Genomic DNA, 22,777 nt, shown 5'->3' on the forward strand with positions numbered 1-22,777 from the left:
ATCAAGCAAATATTATTTCCACTCCATGGTACGGAGTACTATATATAATGCGTGGATACCAAAAAGAAGCATAAGACTAATGTTTGTCTTCATGCATCTCGTTTCAAAACATGTCTTCCTGTACAGCAGTCTGATAATTACTCACAGCATTTCAAGAAGAACACATATGAGTAATTATCAGCAGGCTTGATGCGGACTGCCCACTTGTTTGTTTTAGTGTTTTGGCAGAGAAAAGGAAATCACTGCCACTACGTCAGGAATATAGAAGCGGATCACTTACTTTTATGCCGGACATAGAAAATGTTATCTATTCGCAGTAGAAGATTATGTCAAATACTTATTAACTTGTCCAGCGTGGAGAGAGCTACCAAGAATTTCACATCAGAGTATGTGCTCCTTTTTTTTTCCAAAAAGGGGAGGTCCTCGGCCTCTGCATCAAGTGATGCACACAAGCAATGTTATTGCAAAGTTGTAATGAGTTGTATAATTCAGCGATCGAAGATCGTGGATACAAAGATAAGCCAGCGAAATAAATCAAACATAGCGAGTTTATGCATTAAGTCGTCGAGTAGGCCGCCAGCAAGCATGGTTGAAGATATCCCGTGAGATCCTCTCCAGCCGGGTGCATCCAATAGCCAAAGGTTCCCGCTCGTGCGCAGGGACTAGGAACGCCCATAGCCGAATCCAGTGCGTGGCTTCGTAGGTAAGCTGCAAGAAATGTGGAACTCTTATCGATTAAAAACAACATCATTTTTGCAGTTCCAAATAACCCAACAAAAATCCGAAACTCCCATTCGAATATGAGCTTTAAATTTTTTATCCACTTCATTAAGCCAGTTCCCAAATAAATTGGTGATCGTTGTCGGTGGAAGATTTGCCCACCGAAAAAAAAAGATTTGCCCATCACCAATCCTTGCCTAAGCGTCCGGCAGCTCATGCCAGCTAGTGCGTCTGAGAACTGGGCCCCGCCGTCAGCCTCTCATAGGCCTCCAGCCAATCAAAAATATTCTAGCGTTTTACAGTGCTGCCCAGAAGATAGCTCTGGTGCCTTGATTCAAACCCAACAGATTTGTCAAAACTTTTTTTGGAGAAGGCCGATGCCATGTATTAAAATCAATACTCTTACAGAACCATCTTTAAAATAAAATAAAATTGCACGCAAGTTTTTTAGGTAAACGTCAGTGTCTTCCTCCTGCACTCGCTGGTGGCGTGCTGTGAGCGAAGTTCGATGCTGTCTCTGGACCTTCGAACCACGTCGGAACGAGGAAACGGTTGTTGACGTAGCAGCCGGGAAGTCGCCGGTCGGAGCCAGAAGACGTCGACGACAGTGATCTGAGAAACAGACCACCGTCCTGGAGAACAAGACGACGAAGAGGGTTGGATGACCATCCCAGATCCGGCCAGGATGACCATCCCAGATCCGGCTAGACAGATCCGAGAAGACCTGGCCGCACTAACTTCACGATGAGGTCGAAACTGGCCGAGTCTCATCGATCGGAAAAGGAACTAATAAACTGACACGCATAGAAGACCTGCAAAGCACAAACACAAAACCAGATCCACAAGTAGCGACTAAACGTCCCCGCACTCCTCGACGCCACCGGCAGGATCGCCGTCGACGAGGTGGATGAGTCAAGAAAACCTTATTATTGATCCACACAATGCCGCCATCACCATCATACCTCGACTGCTAGTTGACCAAACTCTAAATTTTGAAGACCTGCTAAAACACTAGACGTACGTAGAGGAAGCAAGCACGTTGTTCCCCGGCCGGCCGGCCTGCCTGCCGGGAGACAAGATCGATCTGGCAGACGCCTTTTCTCTGTCGGGTGAAAAACGATTCGTTACAGATTTGTCAAACCTGTGCACATAAAAATTGGTTATGCTTTGTTTGGATGCCGGGGAGAGATTTTCCAGGGACAGAAACCATGGGAGGATTTTCCTATGCACATCAGAATCCACGGTGCAATCCTCGCCATCATTTGGCACTTCGGCAGGGAAACGGAGGCGAGGTCAACCAAGGAGAAATGCTTCGTCTTCACCAATCGAAGCAGAGGCGATGGCCGCTGTTACTGAGAAGTGAGAACAGAGACGACCATGGCCGGGGAGCACGGCTGTTCATGCTTTCTGCGGATGCCGAACCTTCTGCGGCTTGCTCGATCTTGCTGCGGAGAGCTTTCTTCTTCGGGTGCTGCTCCAGTAGATACGTGGGGCGCGAGTTGAGATTACAGGGTGGACATGGGATCTTCCACCGCCATTGAAGCACCTCGAGCTTCTGCACATGGCAGCGACAGCGAGGACGCCGCCGTCTTCGACGTCACGACGAGACACGGAATTCTATGGCGGCGGCTAGTGGGCAATCGCGCGATTCAATCTCAGGTGGAAGGCATGGAATCGAACGACCAGATCGAGTTGTGCGGGAGAAAGATAGGGAATTCTTCCACGAGTCAGGAGCAGTTTTCTCTGTCAGCCTTTTCCTGTACATAAACTTGCTCCCTATTCCGAAAGGAGTTCCTTGGATTTGAAATTTTGAGCAGCAAATTTACTTGACAGAATCAAATCCAACGCATGCAAACGGGTAAAGTCAAAATAACCTAAAAATAATCGCCCACCGTGGGGCTCGAACCCACGACCACAAGGTTAAGAGCCTTGCGCTCTACCAACTGAGCTAGACGGGCTTTTGGTTGACATCGGGGTAAATAGCTTTACTATTTCTATATTAGATTACTCGCAGAGCTGCAAGTTACTGCTACTTGCTACAGATCGACTGGGCACGATAGTGGATGCAGCACGATTGGCAGTTCCTCCCCAGAGTTGGATGGATCCTGCATGATGATGCGAAAATAAACTCCAGTTCCCTTCTAGAAAAGGATAGATCACGGCCGGCCAGGCAACGGAGACTCAGATTTGACTTACTCGTCTTGCCATTGGATCGAGGTGCCGCAAATGGCTTGCCAATGGCCCGAAAGCCGGAGTGGCTCACGAGCCTCCAACCCACGCCATACCAAGCTGCTCGCCTGCGCTGGAGATCTGCCACCTCAGAAACAATCAGTAGCACCAGCTCAGCTTCCGTCGGCTCTGTTCGGAGTTCGCACGAGCTCCCCCGTCTTGCGATCCTAAGAATCCTCCACATGAAACAAGAGCAAAAGCCAAAAGGAAGAAGCGATTGATTCATACTAGGAGTTCGAGGATTGCTTCCCCAAGTACTTGCCGTACAAACACAGGTAGCTTTGATGCTGTCGCAGTACTTCTAGTTAAAGCCAATTCACAATCGCTTCTTCCATTGGCTTGGCTTTTGTCGGCATACGGACGATGTTGCGCTGGCTCGAAAAGCTTGAGAATTTTCTCCAAGGCTTCGGGATTTGGCCTAGCCAATACTCCATCCTTCCCACGTCAAGTGACTTTTTATTACATGTATGTAGACGTATTTTAAGCATAGATATATTTATATTTGGATAAATTTGAGTCACTAAATATGGAACGGAGAAAGTATTTATGTTTCGAGCGAAGCACAGCCACAGGCCTCGTGTGGTAGTGTGGCCGGGTGACCTCTACAGGCCCATAGGGTTTATCCCGGTTCTCAGCCCAACCGGTTAGCTCTCGATTCAATTGCTCGAAAAAAAAAGCTCTGGATTCAATTTCCTAAAAAAAAGCTTTAGATTTTTCTTTACTGGCTGGTTATGCGTGCTTTGCCGCGCCGCCGGAAGAAACGCAAATTCCTCTCTTTTTTTCGACGGAACAGCTGGGAGCACGGCTGCAGGGCCAGTGTTCGTTGCCCGGGATAACGTGTAACCAGCGCCCTAAACGAAAAGTCTTCATGCTGGCAGAAGCGAGTAGGTGTCTGTGTCGCGAAGAGACAATTACACACATGCAAACTAACAGCACCGCGGAGGTACCGAGCACCCTGGGGGCGCGGCGAGCGCGTCATGTGCGCTTCGCGGCACCGACGGAAGAAACGCAAATTTCTCTCTTTTTTTAAGACGGAACAGCTGGGAGCACGGCGGCTGGGCCGGCAGGCCAGTGTTCGTCACCCGAACTAACATGTAACCAGCACCCTAAATAAAAAGTCTTCATGCTGGCAGAAGCGAGTAGATGTTCGCGCGTTGCGGAGAGACAATTACACACACGCAAACTAACAGCACCGTCGGAGGTACCGAGCACGCGCTCCCAGGGGCCCGTCGAGCGGGCGGTCCCGGGGGCCCGTCGAGCGTGCGTTCCCAGGGTGGGCAGGCGATCGAACTGTTCCAGAGAAACCCCCGGTGAAACAGCCACAGCCACAATGGCACAAATGTTTCATTTGAAACAGAACACGTTACAACAACACCACCTTAGTTGGCTACTGTGGCACTACGATGCTCCATGCTGGTACCGTATCAACACTAATGGCAACAGAAAACAAATCAAAGTTCCACAAGCAAACACGAGACATGGGCCGTCATGGATACGGAAACTGCACGAACTGATCAGCCGAATACGCCTCACTGGCGTAACTATCATAGCTAGTAAAATGAATTTGGGCACTTGTCGAGGCCCTTTCATGTAGGCTAAGCTTCATACACTGGTCTTTCAAGAATTTCTCTCAGTCACCGTGAATGTCACCGACTCTAACCGTGTAGCCTTCGACAAGATCAAGAACGAAATAAAATCAATATCCGACCTCGTCCACTGATAATTTCTAAGTGTCACCGTCTTCAGACGATATTCCCCAACATGCCGATATTTACGGCGCCACTGGTTCCTTTGTTCATGCGAAACGCGCTGAAATGAATGTCAAAAACACAACACTTTGTTACAGAACAACTACGTCAAAAAAGGAGACAAACACGGATTGATCAGTTCAGAACCATCACCCTGAAGAAAACGTGCAAATTCTCCAAGCACGGAAAGCGTCTCATCAACTCAACAACAACATCCAAATTATAAACAGCACACAGATTGATATACAAGGTCCCTAGCGTGCGCGGCAGCACCGTTGCCATATCATCGTTACGTATTCCCTTCATGGAGCATGAAACACAATATTAGACCAACAACAGGCGGAAATGTCACAGTTGTCGTTATATACGCACAACAAAACTCTGGACAAAAGGGAAACGTAAATCAACATAAACTGGTAGACACAAAGGTCATAATTACCTGAACACCCAACAAAAACTTGGTCCACCAGGAGGCGCAGAGAGTATTGACACCCAAGGACTCGAGTCTTGGAGCGGAGAGCACCGACACCCTCAGGCCCTCATACGAACTTACATGATACAATATCTCGAGGGATGGGGCACTCTGAACAACGAATTCCTCAAACCGATGTAGCTTTGAACGGGTACTGTCAAAAAAAAAATGCTATTGAGAGTACGGGAATTAATCCGGAGAGACCGAAATACAAAGCACGCCAGTATAACCGTGCACTCGGCAACCATGCCATGCAACAAGAACTCCGAGATGCTGACCTCGTAAAGCAAGAGCTGCTTAAGATTTGGAAACTCAAGCGAATTTACATACACTGCTGAGGTCGTAACGCTGAAGGTCCAAGACACGCAGTTCGCCAAGCCGGGAGGAATGTCGCGGCCAACCACCAGATGGGTAAAACTCCAGCGTGAGCTCACGAAGGTGATCGAAGGAAGAGTCGAGGAACCAATTTTCTGGAAAGGATCCAACGCCCCATGGTTCTGAATAACGAAAGCGGCGGACAAGGCCGGTGTGAGCTTTCAGTATGTCTGATACGCACCCACGAGCTCGTGCCGAGGGGCCGTGAGCTTACGACAGTCGAGATTGTCGCACCAGTGGCCCACGGGGTCCTACTGATGCTGGACGCGTGGGTCATGACGGCAGAGCTCTCGCAAGGACGACTTCCAGGGAGGGGTGAACCCGGGAAGCCTCCTACCCCCGAGACAATAGTCAATGGGGTTACGAGGAGACACTCACTGGTAAGACCATTAGATTAGAGATTGAGAGCTCTGACACCGTTGACAACGTCAAGCCCAAGATCCAGGATAAGAAGGATAACCACCGCAATAGCTACCCCGGAAGCCTCGTCCCGGCAAGGTAACATCTCACTGCCCCCACAACCGCCCAGGCAACGGTACTAGGGTGCTTCCCGGCTACTGAGGCTTTGGCTTACAAGTGGGGACAGCGGAACAGTGAAGACAACAAAGATAGTGCAGTTAATGCACCGACAGGAGTCACATCGGAAGGTCTAGTCTTGCTTAGCAAGGCTACATCGGCTGCCCTACGGTTCATTTTATTTATCACGTACAGTGGCCTGGGCGCTGCATGAAGCCCAACGAGAATCAACAGTAGGATAGAACTTGTGGCGTTGACACGCGTTTAGTTAACGTGTCACATTGCATGCATCGACACCTGTGGTATCCCCTTGACTATGAAAGGAGGACCAATGCCACCGGTCAAAGGGTTCGAGTCCAGTAGAGTTTAGTTCAGAATTCATCCAAGTAGACCAACCCTTAGAGGGACAAGTAGCAAAGCCCGGGAACCCCCCGGAAATCTGTACAAACTCAAACTCATGAATATAACTCAGAGCAGGACGTAGGGTGTTACACCTCCGGGCGGCCCGAACTTGGGTAAAATCTCGTCTCGACACTTCGTGTCTTTAGTCACCGGCAATCGCCGGAGCGATCCCCTTCGCTCTCCACCGAACCAAAAAGGGGGTGTCCAACATCTCCGGTGCCGGAGTTTCAGGCTCCGACATTTGGCGCGCCAGGTAGGGGGGTGTGCGGAAAACTCTGCGTGACCGCCGGCGTCATCATCTTCACCAACATCTTCGTCAGCTCGCCATGCCGCCCAAGAAGGTAGACGAGCCCAGGGTTGACTTGCGCGATCCGCTCGCCATGCGCAGTCGGTCCCATGACGCCACCAGGGCGTCCTAGGATCACGGGGACCATGGGTCCCCACAGCAGCAAGAACCCCAACAGCAGCCGCAGCTGCCACCGCCAGGCCCTCGAGCATCGGCAGACAACCGACCGAGGGGACCTGCGGCGCCAAGCGCCGGAGCCAGCTGCACGGGGGACGTCAATGTCGGACATGCCAGCCAGCGAGGCCGATCGCGGGCTGAAGGGGAGCGACAACCGTCGCGCCATGACCAGAGTGCGTCGCACGCGACGCCAACTGGTTCCCAGCTGTCGCACCAGTGGCACCCGGAGTACCACCGCTGCACGATGCGCGGGTCGCCTCGCCTGCTTCCCGGGAGGGTCACACCCCGGGTGGCAGTATACGAGCCGCCCGGCAATCTACCAGCCCGGCAGGGCTAGCGGGGCTTCGGGGGAGAATTCCCGCCTGGGCACCTCCCGGGAAGGTACTTGCCGGGAGGGGCGCTCCCGGGTGCAGGTTTCCGTTGCGAGGGCAGGGCCGAGTAGGCAGGGCTGTGGCGCCACGTGGGCGCGCGGCGGGCGCCCAACGCGTAAGGTTCGTCAGGACAAGGAGTGAGGCGCACGGCGCATTTAATGAACCGACAGGGAGTGGGTTCCCTGTCAAGTCAGGCAAACAGTGGCTGTCCAAAAGTAGTTTTTAAACCTTAGACCCCTAGCTACAAGGCTAGTATTCCTGCATGTATGCTAGCGCACCGAGGAGGAGCTGCCCTAGCTCCCCGCTCGCCACTTGTAAACCATGAACCGTGGCACCTGTGGTATCCCCTTAGCTATAAGAGGAGGACCCCCGCTAGGGGTGAAAGGGGTTAGAGGGTTGCATGGTTGACTCGTGGGTTCGTCGGACCAACTCATAGTTCTGCGCTAGCAGTAGCTCAAAGTAGTAAGTAGCACTCAGCCAAAAGGAGGGAGCCCCCAGGGACTCCCCCCGGCAACTTGTAAACACTTGTTCATCGGTTAATACGAGCTCAGACAAGCAGGACGTAGGGTTTAACACCTCCGGGTGGCCCGAACCTGGGTAAAAGCGTGTGCCCGTGCTCATTGCATGCTGTAGCGCTCCGCATTGGCCTCGCCGGCGATCGCCGGAGCGATCCCCGTCGCCCACTGCCGAACCAAAAAGGGGGTGCCCGCGCATCCCCAGTGTCAGAGCCCCGTGCTACGACATCTGGCGCGCCAGGTAGGAGGGCGTGAGGAGAGCTCGCCGGTGACCACCGGCGGTGACATCTACACCAACATAGGCCTCGTCTTCTTCGACGACAGAGCCAGCGACCATGCCCCCAAGCGGGTTGGTGACCCCCGGATCGATCCACGTGAAACCCTAGCGGCACACACGCGGTCACACGACGCGCAGCCCGCGTCGCGGGCTCAGGAAAACCTTGAACCCTCACGGGTACAGCAATCCTTGAACCCCCGCCTCCTCGGCTGTCGGTGGACAACCGGCTAAGGGGGCCGGCGGCCCCAAGCGCCGGAGCCAGTCACGTGAGTCGGTGCCGCCCGTGCTGACCAGCGAGTTGAATCACGGGCCGAAGACGCGCAGCGGCAGCTGCGCCATGAGCACACCGCGTCGCGAGTAACGCCGACGGGGTCGCACCCCACGCACCCGGGTGCGCCCCGGGAAAGGGCGGAGGGAAGCCGGTCGGAGAATCGGTTGCCCCTAGCCCAAACCCCGGCAGAAGCCATCATCGCCGCGCGGGTCATGGTGCGGTACGAGTCGTAGCAGGGCACGCCGACGCACGAGGCACGGAGCGCGGAGCTGGATGCGCTCCTCGCACTCGCCGCCCAACAGCCGCAGGGCGAGGGCGCCCCGGCAGGCTCAGGCCGTGGGCAGAACCCGGGGCGCGGAGACGCGCCCCGCGCCTCGCGATAAGGGGAAAACCCTCCCCCGCAGGGAGGCCCGGGAGGCTAGGACCCGGAGGAGTCCTCGGAGTCGTCACCCACCGTCACGCGAGCGGACGCACGCGGCATCTTGAATGCCTGCCAACAGGAGGACCTACGCCCGCGCCTGGAGTGCCGGCGTTGGCGCGCCGTGGAGCGCCAGGACCCGTATTAGCAGGAGGATGCTCCTATGGGCCCCGAGGATGGCTGCACCACGTTCACACGCGAGTAGTGGCGGGTGACATGGCCCCACAAGTTCCGAGTGCCCGCGCTTGGTACGTACGATGGGACCGTGAATCCCAAGGATTTCCTCCTGACCTACACATTGGGGATGCATGCCATCGGCGCCGACGACAAGGTCAGAGCCAACTGGTTCCCGATGGTCCTTAAGGGATCAGCGAGAACCTGGCTGCTCCACCTGCCTGCGGGGTCCATCGCCACTTGGGCGGACCTGCGCGAGCAGTTTGTGAGCGCTTTCCAGGGCGGCTACAAGCACCCGGGAACCATGGCGGAGCTGCACACCATGGTGCAGAAGCCGGGGGAGATGTTGCGAAGCTTCATCAACCGCTTTTCAAACCTCTCCTACTCCATCCCGGAGGTGGAGGCTGCCGCCATCATCAACACCTTCGCCATCAACGTCCGCGACCCCATGATGCGTGAGAAGCTGAGCATGCATCGGATATGGACGACGCATGATCTGTAAGCCCTGGCGCACAAGTGTGCCATGGCCGAGGAAGGCCGCTTAGCGCCCGAACTTGCAGCTAAAGCTGCCGCGAGCCGAGGCGAGGGTTCACAGAAGAAGAGCTCCCGCAATGCAGCGGGAAGCTAGTCCTCGCTGCGGAGTCGGGGGCTACCACGAGGCCCACAAAGAAGGCCTCGCCCGGTGGCGGGTCTGGAGGCAAGCAGGGCGACGATTTCCACTGCCCCATCCACGCCAACTCTACCCACGACGTGCAGGACTGCCGCATCAGGGTATCAAGCAGCACCGCCTGCTTGAACTGCAGCGACATCGGGCATCTCTCCCGAGATTGCCCGAGCGACCGCAGAGCGGGGCCGAAGCCTGCCGGCGGTGGCGCCGGCAGGGAGGAAGCCTAGGGGGGACGCGGCCAGGCCCGTGCCGGCAGGGAGCGCCCTCTCCGGGGACGAGACAGGGCTCGCGCGGAGGAGCAGCACGAGTCCGACTGCACCGGGGACGACGAGCCGGGCTTCCAGGAGCCTCGTGGCGTCGCCTGCATCCATGGGGGAGCTTACGCTCTTTCATCCCACGCTGCGGTAAAGCACCTCACCCGGGAGGTTTGTGCGTTGTTGCCGGATGCGGAGCCGCAGCAGCCGCTGAAGTGGTCGCACGTCTCGATCACCTTCAGCCCCGACAATCACCCGGCGCGGCAGCTGGGTTCAGAGGTCATACCCTTCGTTGTTTCACCGATCATGAACAACATGACGGTGACCAAAGTGCTGGTGGACAACGGAGCGGGGCTGAACCTCCTCTCCGCCAGGTTGGTGGAGAAACTCCAGTTGCCGGTGGAGCAGCTGAAGCCCACTGACCCGCTCCGGTTAGTAAACCCAGGGGTCGTGCGCCCCCTGGGGCGCATAACGCTGCCGGTGACCTTCGGGTCCCGGGAGCGTTCAGGACCGAGCACGTAGTGTTTGACGTCGTGCACACCCGTTGTCCTACAACGGGATCCTTTGGTCGGCCGGCGCTAATCAAGTTCATGACGGCGACTCATTGCGCCTACGGCGTGATGAAAATGCTGTCCGTGTATGGAGTCCTCTCCATCAGGTGTGACCTCAAGGACACAGCCTGGTGCGTTGGCGAGGTCGTCAGGGCCGCCGCCGCCGCCACCGCCGGTGATGACGACGACGTTGCCGGGAGTGAAGGGTTGCAGGGCGAGGGCCCAGCGACTAAGAAGGCCCGTGCTGCCCTGCAAGAGCTTGCTGGGGGAAGCGCCGGCTCGAGCTCGTGCCCCGACAAGGGCCAGAAGCTCTGGGAGGAGGCCGCCAGGGTGAAGAAGCTGCCCCTCCAAGTCGACAACAAGGAGCGCACCGTCACCGTCGGTGCGAACCTTACTGCCAAATAAGAAAGCGCGCTCATCACTTTTCTCCGGGAGAATACCGACGTGTTCACTTGGGAGCCGTGGACCTTCCCGGAGTCCCTGGGGGGTGATTGAGGATCGACTCGCGGTGCGCCCGGACGCCCGCCCCATCAAGCAGAAGATCCGCCGGCAAGCGCAAGAGCGCAAGGATTTCATCAAGTAAGAGGTGGATAAGCTCAAAGCTGCGGGGGCCATCAGGGAAGTACCGTACCCCACTTGGCTAGTTAATCCTGTTGTAGTGCCCAACGGGGAAAATAAATGGCGCATGTGTGTGGATTTTACTGATCTCAACTGTGCATGTCCGAAAGATCGCTTCCCTGTACCTCGCATAGACCAAATAGTAGATTCCACTGCTGGTTGCGACTTGCTGAGCTTCTTAGATGCATTTTCCGGCTACCATTAGATTAAGATGGCGGTCGAAGACGAGGAGAAAACAACGTTCATCACCTCGGTCGGCTGCTACTGCTACACGTGCATGCCTTTCGGGTTGAAGAACGCGGGCTCAACATTTCAGCGTGCGTTGCGCGAGTGTTTGGAACCCTAGCTAGGCCGGAACGTAGAGGCCTACATGGACGATATCGTCATCAAGTCGAAGCGCGGGGACTCACTGATTGATGACTTGCGGGAGACGTTTGATAACCTCCGCAGGATCAAACTCAAGCTGAACCCTGAGAAGTGCACCTTTGGTGTAGACTCGGGCCAGCTTCTGGGTTTCTTGGTTTCGCACAGGGAAATTCAAGCCAATCCAAGGAAGATAGAAGCTATCGAGAAGATGGAGACGCCCTGCAAGGTGAAGGACGTCTAGCGCCTCAACGGTTGCGTTGCCGTGCTGGGCCGCTTCATCTCAAGGTTGGGCGAGTGCGCCCTACCTTTCTTCAAGGTGATGAAGAAGAAGGGCCCGATAGATTGGACCCCCGAGGCCGAGGTGGCGTTTCAGAATCTCAAGCAGTACCTGAAATCGCCACCCGTCCTCGTCGCCCCCAGGCCGGGCGAGCCGCTGCTACTCTACTTAGCGGCGACTGACGAAGTGGTCAGCTCGGTGCTGGTTGCCGAGAGAGAGGAGGACATCGCGAGGACGGAGGGTGTGGGGCAGGGGGCTGAGCCGTCCCCGGCAACCGCCTCGGACCCGAGGACCACCCACGAACTGGCAACGTCCGCACCACGCAGGCGGCTCGTGCAGCACTCGGTGTACTTTGTCAGCACGGTGCTGCACGACGCCCGCACGAGGTACCCACAGGTACAAAAGCTCATGCTGGGAGTTCTGCTTGCATCACGCAAGCTGCGCCACTACTTCCAGGTGCACCGCGTCACGATGGCATCGGGGTTTTGCCTTGAGCGAGCCCTCACGAACCGTGAAGCCACCGGAAGGGTGGCCGAGTGGAGGATGAAACTGTCGGAGTTTAACCTACACTTCACCAACACCAAGAGCATCAAGAGTACGGCCCTGGCGGACTTCGTCGCAGAATGGATCTCGACGGGCATAGAGGAGGATGAGCCGGACACCAATTTGCCGGGCAAGCTGGACGAGCACCACTGGATCCCGTACTTCGACGGCGCATTCAGCTTCCAGGGAGCAAGCACCGGGGTCGTCATCGAGTCACCGACGGGATATCAGTTGAGGTTTGCCACCAACTCGATTTCCCCAACTCCACTAACAACACGGCAGAGTAGAAGGGGCTGCTCGCCGGGTTGCGGGCGGCAATCGCTCTAGATATAGAGCTCCTGTCCGTTCGCGGGGACTCCCAACTCGTGATCAACCAAGTCAACAAGGACTACGACTGCCCACAGATGGCAGCGTACGTGGATGAGGTCCGCAAGCTAGAACGCAAGTTCAAGGGCCTGCGATTTGAGCACGTCAAGCGGAAGGACAACTTCACGGTTGACGAGCTGTCCAAATTGGCAGCGGAGCGCCGGAAGGTTCTGGCAGGGGTGTTTTGGCACAGGCAGACTGCACCCTCAGTCGCCCTTGAGCTGGCTGCCGGGGAAGCCCCCCCGGCAACCGAAGGAAACCCCGCAGCGGTAGAGATCCATGCCGCCGACACAACAGCATACGTTGGCAGGGAGACCCCGCCTTGGGCGGTGGATATCGCCCGCTACCTGAAGGGAGAAGCCCTCCTGGAAGATGACGTTGCCATGGAGCGCGTGGCCCGACAAGCCAAGATGTACGCTATGGTGGACGGCAACCTCTACCGAAAGCGTGCAAATGGAGTCAAGCTGCTTTGCGTGCCCCAGGACGAGGGGCGCGCGCTACTGGAAGAGATACACCGGGGCACGTGCTCCCATCATGTGGCCTCCTGGGCCCTGGCCGGCAAAGCGTTTTGGCACGGCTTCTACTGGCCCACGGCCCTAGCCGACGCGGAGAAGCTGGTGAAGACGTGTGAGGCGTGCCAGTTTCACGCGAAGAAGAGCAACCAGCCGACGCAGGCGTTGCAAGTCATTCCGTCCTCCTGGCCGTTCGCGGTCTGGGGGCTGGATATTGTCGGCAAGCTGCCGAAAGCGGTTGGCGGCTACGGGTACTTGTTCGTGGCCATCGACAAGTTCTCCAAGTGAGTGGAAGTGGAACCAGTGTGGAATGTGATCGCCTAGGCGGCCATCAAGTTCTTCAAGAGCATTGTGTGCCGGTTTGGTGTGCCTAACGGCATCATCACCGACAACGACACGCAATTCACGAGCGCGGTTTTCCAGGCCTACTGTGAGGGCATGGGCACCAAGATACACTTCGCGTCTGTTGCTCACCCAAGGAGTAACGGGCAGGCGGAGCGAGCCAACGTAGAAGTGCTGCGGGGGCTCAAGACACTAACCTTTGACAAGCTCAAAGGCCACGGGAAGCACTGGGTCAAAGAACTCCAGCCAGTGCTGTGGTCAATCAGGACCACACCTAGCCGGGCAATGGGCGAAACTCCTTTCGCCCTTGTCTACGGGGCAGAAGCGGTGCTACCCCTCGAGCTCAAGCACGGATCTCCCCTGGTACGCGCGTACGGCGACTCCAGCCAACACGAGCAAAGGGTTGACGATCTGAACTTCATCAAAGAACTTCGATGCCGGGCTACTGTGCGAGCTGCGTGCTACCAGCAGGGACTCCGCCGTTATTACGACAGGCGGATCCGTTCGTGGGAGCTCGACACCGGAGACCTTATCCTGCGCCAGGTACAAGGAACAAAGGCCGGGAACAAGTTGGCTCCGGAATGGGAGGGCCCCTTCCGGGTAGTGCAGGTGACCAGGTCGGGGGCTATCCGACTGGAAACCGAAGAAGGCTTGCCAGTGCAAAATAGCTGGAACCTTGAGCACTTGCGCAAGTTCTACCCGTGAAGCGGCGGTGCCCGACCCACAGGTGATGCCGCCGATGCATGCCTCTCGAACTAGTGTAGCCGGGCAACCCCCGATTGTAAACCACTAGTTGTTGCGAATGAAGATAAGTGTTGTTTCCTGAATTTTAGTTGCCTCGGTTATTTGCGTGTTTTCTCTCCTTCCATCTCCTGCTATAGGTGCACTGAAGTCTCTTTCCATACTTGGTTGTGAGTAGGGGGCTGCCGGAACCTCGAAAACAATAACCCGTTGCCGGATCACTCCGCAACGGGGCATGCAGTTGCCGGGCTCACCGCAACGTGCATCACGCAGACGCTACGTCCTGGAATGTAAGAAGTGCTCACACCCAAGTTTGGCATCGACCTTCTGTGCCCGGGGGCTGGTAGGCAGGAGAGCTATCCGTGTTGCTATGTGTCTTCGTGAATTTCTCGTGAATTTCGAATTTTTTTTTGCAGCATCTCGGGCTTGGTAAGAATCTAACGTGCAGGGTAAAAGTGGAATCCAGCGCACTGTAACACTCGTGGACCGTCCACGGGCTGTGGCGTTTAGTGGCGCCCTGTGGTGTGGAGTAACCGCACTAAGAGGGTCGCGCCGCACTCCGAGGCCTCGGCTTCAGGAGGGGGCCGCCACGTGTGCTAGGGTAACTTGGCGTGCATGGTGGCAAAGACCGGGCCTCACTTCAAGGGGGGATGCGGCACCACGGGTGCTGCGGTGACCCGGCGCGCATGGTGGCAAGCCCCTCCCCCGGGCCTATAAAAGGGCGTGCCGGCCATGGAGCCACTCAGAGCGGAGCCGGGGAAGAGGCCGCGAAGGCGAGAGGTGCCGCAGAGGCGCGGTGTGGGTGTATGCCATCAGTGCTCTGTGCTGATGGGTGCACTGCCACCGCGCCCTTGTCATACTTCTCTACCAGGCTATCCCGAGGTGAGGGTTGCCGTGGAGATGCTGTGATGGCGCCACCACCGGTGCCCGGGGCTGGCGGTGGCCCCGCCACAGCGTTCCTTCCGTACCCCTCCAAGAGAGTATCTCCGAGGCGTAGGTTGCCGCGGAGACGCTGTTGTGGCGCCGCCCCCGGTGCTTGACGCCGGCGGCGGCCCCGCCACAGAGTTCCTGCTGCATCCCACGAAAAGAGCGTCCCCAGAGGCGAGGGTTGCCGCGGGGGCGCTGTGGTGGCGCAGCCTCTGATGCTTGGCGTCGGCGGCTGCCCAACCACAGCATCCTCGCCGCATCCCTCAAACAGGCGGGTCCAAGAGGCGAGGGCTGCCGTGGTGACGTTGTGGGGGTGCATTCCATCCGTGCCTAGTGCCGATGGGTGCACGGCCATAGCGTCCCTGCCGCATCCCTCCGGCAAGCATTCCAAGCACGGGAACGAACGAAAAGCTAAGTGCATGAACTTGAACGTTGCCTCGTTAGCGTGGCCCAGACCCTGCGTGTAGCCAGGGTGTTGAAAAGATGCTTGCGGGAGGAGTGCGCTCCTCGTGCGGCTGTCGAGTCCATCCCGGAGCGCATGCTTGGGAGTAGCTACCCCGCAAGCGGAGTGGCTCGTCGCCGCTACTTAGCCCCAGGTCGGCACTTTGGCCGTCTCGGGTCCCTGGTCTGGTTGAGTACGTGGCGCGCGAGTCCCCGGAAACACAAGGCATAACACACAAAGGCAAAGGGATCCACCCCACAAGTCAACCCCGGGAACAACAGACAAGAATCAAGCAGAACCTGAGAACTAAATTAACGAACATAGTGAACAGTTGCATGGACCAATAAGACATTAATTGTTTAAACGACGCCGGGCGCCACACTTGTAGGGAACAGAAGCAAAAGAAAACAACACTAAGGAACGATGAGGGCCGGCAGGGGGCCCCGGCAACTGGTTGAGGCGGCGTCCGCTGGAGGCGGCGGCAACGAGGGGCCGGCGCCCTTCGCCGGGGGCTCCGGCGACGGCTCGGGGTCCGGCTTCTGCTTCATCCGTTCGACAACTTCGTTGAGGAACCCGCTCATTGCCTGGCAGTGGGTGGGGGCGTCCTCGCTGTCTGACCAAGCGTCCAGCAGCGTCTCGAAGGAGAACTCAGGGTGCCGGAGGTGCACCCTCAGAAGGATCGTCCCGGCAACCCCCCGGGCGCAGTTGGCGATCTCCTTGGTGCAGAACTTGGAGATCCACACGTCAAGCGCCGCGAGCTTCCCCACCAAGTCGGAGAGAATGGGATCAGCATGGTAACGTCTGTCCAGTCCAGCCGTGCGGCCCGCAGTTCGAACCGCGGCAGTAGGTCGCGCAGCGATTGGGCGATCCCAAGCAGCTTCTTGGTCTCCGGCTCCCGCTGCCCGATCAGCGTGCCGTGGTTGGTTCGAACCAAATGCACGGCGTGCTTGGCCTTGCGGAGGAGGCTCGCCTACGCTGAGAGTTGTGCGGCCTTGGCCGCATTGTCCTCACCCGCCTTGACGAGCTCTTCCCGGACGGTGGCTAGCTCGGTCTCGAGTTGGGCCCTTCTGTCCTTGGCAGAATTGAGCTCTACCTCCCATCGCGCAGCCGCTATTACCGCGTCTATGGTAGCCTTGGTCTGCACCTCCAGCTTGACGCGCAGGCCTTGGATCTCACCGAGGTAGCTGCTGATCAGGTCGCTCTTCTCATCGATCCGAGCCTGAGCCGCGGCGAGCACCTCCACGTGCTCCTTCTTGGCTTCCGCCTGGGCCGCCACCAGCGAATCCAGGGTTCCCTGGAGCTCGGCGCGCTGAGCCTCCATTCGCCGGTAGAGCTCCTCTTCGGGGACGACCGGTGTGGCGACCTCCTCCAAGGCTTCCCGGGCAAGGCGCGCCTCCTCCCTGGCGAGAGAGTTCCTGTCGCTCCTTCTCCATGGCCAGTCGCACCTCGCCGAGCTGGACCTTGGCGATATCGTGGTGCTCGCTCACCTGGTTGAAGGAGGTGACGAAGGCCAGCTGCTGGTCCTTGATGGCGTCAAGAAACCGATGCCTCCTATCGAAGATGCTTGGGTCCCAGGTGATGGGATTCCAAGCAACCCCGGCGAGGGTACCGAGGCTCGTGTTGGAGGTAGCGACCGACGACGACGAGGCGCTCACCGCCACCGTCTGGCCGGACAGGGGGTCGTCTGCCTGCGGCGGACGTTCTGCTGATCCTCCGCCGCAGCCTCCCCCGCGCCTGCGCCGAAGGGCTGCGGGGATGATGAGGTTGCCGCACCCCCGGCAGGAGCTGCCTCTTGCTGGCTAGCCGGAGAGCCTGCCCCGGCAGCCTCTGTGGGAGCTGGCGCGTCGCCGAGCGCTGCTTTGGGGGTGGCAATGGTTGCCGCCGTTGCGGCGGTCGGCGTGGTGGGGCTCGGCGCGAGAGCTACCTCCGGTTCCTCCGCCATCCCAGCGACCCCAGCGACGGGGTCCAGGTCAATCACCACATCGCCTGCTCCTGATGCGGGCACGGTCGGGCCTGCAGCAGATAGAAGGGTTAGAATCCGGAGTGTTGGCTAGGTTGCCCGGAGGTGGACGCGGGAGGTTCTGAACGAGTACCTTGCGGGGCTGCCGGGCTTGCAGGAGGATCTTCATCTTCCTCCGTTCTGGCCGCCGTTGCCGAGACGCCTACCGTGGGCTGGACGCCGCCTGCGGGAAGAGAGGACCGCATGGTGCCGGGTTAGTTAGTGAAGGGGATGGAAGCAAAGGAGCAGGGCATGATGCGGTACCTGTTGCCGGCGCCACCTCCATCGGGGCCGGGTCGGCAGCAGGCGTATCAGCGGCGCCGCTGGCCCCCGCGTCAGCTAGGTCAGTGCTGCTGCCGGCCTGCGTGTGCGCCCTCTTGCCTGGCGTGGCAGGAGGCGAATCAGCCCTCCCCCTCTTGCCGGCGCCAGCCGGCGAGCCGTCTTTCGGGGGGTTGAGATGGAGCTTGAAGCCCCAGAAGAGCCCCCGTGCGGGCGGCGCCGTGGGCGCCCGTGGGGGTGCCGCAGCCCGGGGCGCCATAGGAGCCGTCGAGGGAGCCGCCGACATGGCCACCTCAGCGCCGGTGACCGTTGCAGAAGAGGCCCCCGCTGCGGCACCGGCGGCCGCTGTGGAGGTGGGCGCTGCCACTGCGGGCGCCCTCGATCTGCACACGATCCAGGGCGCGTCATCCTCCTCATCCTCCCCCTCGTCGTCCACGAGGACGACCTCTCGGGACGCGGCAGACTGGCCCACCTCGTCATAAGAATTGTGTCCTATGAACTTGACCAAGAAGAAAAGAGATTGATCCATGGTTCGGGATCCAGTTCGAAGAAGAACAATGTTGCACTCAAGGCCAAGAAATCGTCCAAGAAGATTGTCAGCTCCAGTGAAGAATCTGAAGAATCATCTTCGTCTGATGAAGAATCCAATGGCGAGCTTGCTCTTTTTGTGCTCGGCGCGGCGGGCGGGGAGTCGTCCCTCCCGCTCTTGCTGGCGCTCGCCGGCGAATCAGCCCTCGGGGGATTGCGCGGGAGCGCAAAGCCCCGGAAGACCCCTTGAGCGGGCGGGCCTGTGGGTGCCCGTGGGGGTGCCGCGGCCTGGGGCGCCACGGGAACCGACGACGAGGCCGTCGCGGCGTCGGGGATTGCCCCCGGTGTGGCCGCCGCCAGGTCACGGGCGGTCGCTGCCGGGGTGGTCACAGCCGGAGGTCCGGCAACCGCCACGGGTGTGGTCACCGCCGAGGTGCCGGCGGATGCCCCTAGGGCGGCCGCCGCTGTGGAGCTGGTGGCCGCCGCTGGGGCGGATGCTGCCGTGGAAGTAGCCACGGCCGCTGCGTGCGCCCTTGATCTTCGCACGATCAGGGGCGCGTCGTCGGTGTCCTCCTCCTCATCGTCCATAGGGACGGCCACGTGGGGCACGGCGGGCTGGCCCGCCTCGTCGTCTGACGACTGCAGGGAATGCCAGCTGACCTCCGACTCGCCCCCGCTCTCCTCAAGCACCTGCTTCCCGCGAGGTTCCGGTGGGAGGGCGCGCGGGGTCCGAGGGGGGGTGTCGCCAATTAACCACCACTCGTTGCAGGGCGGGAAGGAGGCGACGATGTCGTTGAGCCCCGCAACATTGGCGTGGAAGGAGGTAACCCTCGGCGGCAACCCCGTAGCGGGTAGGTCCTCGCCGGAGATCCCCTTCACCCACACCTGTAGAGACTCCCGGTCCACGCCTTTGTGGTGGAGGCGTGTCCTGTCCCCGGAGCCCGTGTATATCCACGTGGGCCAGGAACGCAGTTGGAGTGGCGCCACGCGCCGGGTGAGGAAGGTGCGCGCCACGACCACATCGGTGAGCCCCGCCAGCCGCAAAGCCTTGGTCTTCTCCACGATGGGGAGGAGGTCGGCATCGCGGTGGTACCGGTCCCGCCAGCCGCTGAGGGGTTGCGGTAGCTTGGTGGGCGAGAGGATGGACTCCTCGGGGTCTTGTACCCGGACCCAGCACCAGTCGTCTCGCCACTCCTTCTCAATCTTCTTGCCCGACCGGATGATGAACTCGGACTTCACCTGGTCGCGAGCGCGATACACCACCCCCGACGACATCGCATGCGCGTTATCGATCCGAGGGTAGAAGTAATACCGAAACAATGCCACCGACGGCATCACCCCGACGAATGCTTCGCAGAGGAATTGGAAGGTGGAGAGGAGGAAGAGCGATGTCGGGTGAAACTGCGCCACCCGCAGCTGGTACGACTCCATCAGCGCGTGGAGGAACAGGGAGAACGGCGGCACCAGCCCGGAGAGGAGGAAGCGCCCGAACACCCGGAAGTCGTTGTCATGGTGGTCGGCGCCTGCGGGGAGGATCCGGGTCTCCCCGTGCTCGTTGAACCCGGAGGCAACGGCGTGCCGGATCTTGGCCAGCGCTTCGCCGTTGTAGCCGGGCCAGTAGAAGGCTAGCGTGGCTCTCATCGCCCGCTTCTTGTGATCCTTGTCGGCGGCGGCCTTGGCGGCCGCCTCGCTCTTGCTGGCCGCCGCTTTCTTCAGGGCCTTCCTGGTGGTGGGGGGCTCCATGGGAACGGAGGCGGAAGTTAGCAAGAACCCTTGGGCGCAAGATGCAAAGAAGTTGGAAGACGAAGGCTGGGAAGCAAAGTGTTTTCCCCTTGGAATAGTAGTCAAAACTTTATAGCACTCGCCTGTTTGGTAACGGCCGGTTCCGCTCCCTACGGGCGCGCTGGGATAATTGCCAATCCAAGAGATAATGCAAAGAGTGGTCTTAACTTCCCCGTTTAAGGGAGAGGTTACGGCGGAAATCAGCGCCCACTACTCCGTCTGTAACGGCGTGGTACTTGGGGCGGCGAAGGGACGCGGGCTCGAGGCGAGTCAGGGCCCACGCGTCGGTTGGGGTGTAGCCCGGCAACCGACCTGGGAAAAGTTCGTCCGGGAACAGGTGTTGCCGGCCCACGCCCGGGGTGTCGCACCAGTGGCACCCAGGGACACCTCCCGGGAAGTCACTGAAGGGGCGCGTAGAGATAAACAAAAACTTTTCCTACGCGAACTCCCAAGATCTAGCCGAGGTAGCAGGCCACGAGGATTACCACTAGACGCGTAGTTGCAGATTATCGATGCGGCGCCTTGATGCAGTGCAGTCCCTCGATCCGATCCAGCCGATCCAATCCTGCGATCGTCGAAGTGCTGAACGTACAGCACCTCTGCCGGTATCCACACGTGCGAGGAGGAGCTCCGGCGGCGGACTGCTAGGTCCGGTACGACGGTTGAACTGAATCGGGCTAGGGTTCTCAACGCATGAGAGTGGAAAAACCGTGCCCCTTAGGCATCCCACGCCCCTGCTTATATATCGAGTGGAAGTGGGCTCCAAGCCTTGTGGCCCATCCACCCTGCGAGTCCAACTCGCATTGTCAGCCCAATTTCAGTTCGGGTCCAACCCGACCAAATACTTGCTCCCGCTCTTAAGTGTGTGACCCCGTAGGCTCATGGCGACTTGGACACGATTGGAGTCCGACTCACAATCGATCAATCGGTAGCGGCTCCTAGCAGAACGTGGCAACTCCCAAGTACCATCGAGTCATGACGACGTACCTTCCAATGTGACATACGTCTTATTCCTTTTTGCCTCACGATATACCTTGTCGAACTATAGGCGATTAATCGTCATCCCTTTAATAGTTCAACTCTCTTCTCGATCTGTGATATACGATTCATCCGACTAACTCTTAGTCGATCGACCCGGTTAACAGTTAACCAAGTCGCGCATGGCCATGCTTCCCGAATCATATCACTCGAGAGGGCCCAGAGAATATCTCTCCAGTCGGAGGGGCAAAATCCCATCTTGGTTATCCACATCACACAGCTTGATTCTCAGTCAACCCGAACTCTGCCTTTATAACTGCCCTGTTACGGAACAACGTTTGACAGAACCTAAGTTGGTAATCCACAACTCGGATTGTGCGATAACCTCAGGTCTATGAATTACATTGATTGAGACATTCAAATAACGACCTACTCGTTGCATCTCAATATGGGTCAGTCCGACTCGCTAAACTCTTTAGCCGAGTCCGTGTAAGCTGGAATGACATCACCATGCCCATGACAAGTGGAACCGAGTCATCAGCCAACTTTCACATTAGTCTAGGTTATGTGTCCAGCACAACCTCAATGACTAAGGACAATTTAGTATGAACAACATGAATACATAGTTCCAGAATCAAATCACATATTCAATGATACATATCAGATGTTCAAACAAGGACAACTTAATAATATTTATGAATACATTGGGAATTACATCATCCATGATTGCCTCTAGGGCATATTCTCAACAGTCACTTGCCGAGAGGAGGGGTTCCCGGGCGTAGGTTCCCGCCTGGGCGCCTCCCGGGAAGTCACTTGCCGGGAGGAGGGGTTCCCGGGCGCAGGCGCCCCCCGCGAGGGTGGGGCCGAGCGGGCAGAGCAGCGATGCCATGTGGGCGCGCATTGGGCGTCCAGTGTGCAGTCTCTCGCCAGGGCAAGGAGTGAGCCACACGGCGCACTCAATGAGCCGACAGGAGGGGCGTTATCCATCTTGTCGGACAAATAGTGGCTATCCAGTCCTATTTTCTTAGGCCCTAGACCCCTAGCAGCGGGGTTGGCGCTCATGCATGTATGCCAGCGCACCGAGGGGGAGTAGCCCTAGCTCCTCGCTTGCCACTTGTAAACCATGCGCCGTGGCACCTATGGTATCCCCTTGGCTATAAAAGGAGTACCCCCGCCAACGGTCAAAGGGTTCGGTTCGGATCGGTTCGGTTCAGCCAATTCAGTGGGTTCGCTAGGTTCTTCCCTTTAGCTCGTTAGTTCGTTTGCAGAGCCAACTCGTAGTGCAGACAGGCAGTGGCCAGAAATAGAAAGAAACACTTAGCCAAAAAGAGATGACTCCAGGGTCTTTCCCGGGGAACCCTGTAATCAGCTGTTTTCTCAGTAATACAAGCCTGGGTTTTACACCTCCGGGTGGCCCGAACCTGGGTAAAAACGTGCGTGCATGTGCTTGCATTGAATTCCACAGGTCACATATGCCATCAGCCACGCCGGCGATCCCCGGAGCGATCCCGTCGCCCCTGTCAAACCTAAAAAGGGGGTGTCCGCACGTCCCCGGTGTCAAAGCCTCGTGCTACGACATCTGGCACGCCAGGTAGGGGTCGCGTGAGGAGAGCTCGCCGGTGGCTGCCGGCGGCAGCGTCTACACCAACGT

The 22,777-nt window shown here is 58.1% G+C and overlaps 1 protein-coding gene, 1 long non-coding RNA gene and 1 other non-coding gene across 3 annotated transcripts; all 3 read right to left on the minus strand.

Annotated features, from left to right (window-relative positions):
• Positions 1–2,497: 2,497 nt before the first annotated feature.
• Positions 2,498–3,365, minus strand: LOC112270987. The gene is made up of 2 exons (XR_002963737.1): positions 2,917–3,365; positions 2,498–2,825 (listed from the first exon to the last, which is right to left on the minus strand). It is a non-coding gene; the product is annotated as an uncharacterized LOC112270987 (long non-coding RNA).
• Positions 2,606–2,678, minus strand: TRNAK-CUU. Its single transcript has one exon. It is a non-coding gene; the product is annotated as a tRNA-Lys (tRNA).
• Positions 3,366–17,208: 13,843 nt separating the features above from the next.
• Positions 17,209–18,364, minus strand: LOC104583184 (angiomotin-like). The gene is made up of 2 exons (XM_010234965.1): positions 17,821–18,364; positions 17,209–17,570 (listed from the first exon to the last, which is right to left on the minus strand). The coding sequence occupies exons 1-2, from the start codon at positions 18,362–18,364 to the stop codon at positions 17,209–17,211; spliced, it is 906 nt and encodes a 301-aa protein (XP_010233267.1).
• Between the last annotated feature and the right edge of the window lie 4,413 nt (positions 18,365–22,777).

This window comes from Brachypodium distachyon, chromosome 2, assembly GCF_000005505.3.
Source record: "Brachypodium distachyon strain Bd21 chromosome 2, Brachypodium_distachyon_v3.0, whole genome shotgun sequence".
NCBI classification, from domain to species: Eukaryota; Viridiplantae; Streptophyta; class Magnoliopsida; order Poales; family Poaceae; genus Brachypodium; species Brachypodium distachyon.

Excerpts from the sequence above, each read along its gene's own strand:
- LOC104583184 (XM_010234965.1), bottom strand. The coding sequence starts at position 18,364 with ATGGATCAATCTCTTTTCTTCTTGGTCAAGTTCATAGGACACAATTCT. Across the intron at positions 17,571-17,820 it reads GGAGGTGGCGCCGGCAACAG|GCCCGACCGTGCCCGCATCA; the intron begins GTACCGCATCAT and ends TATCTGCTGCAG.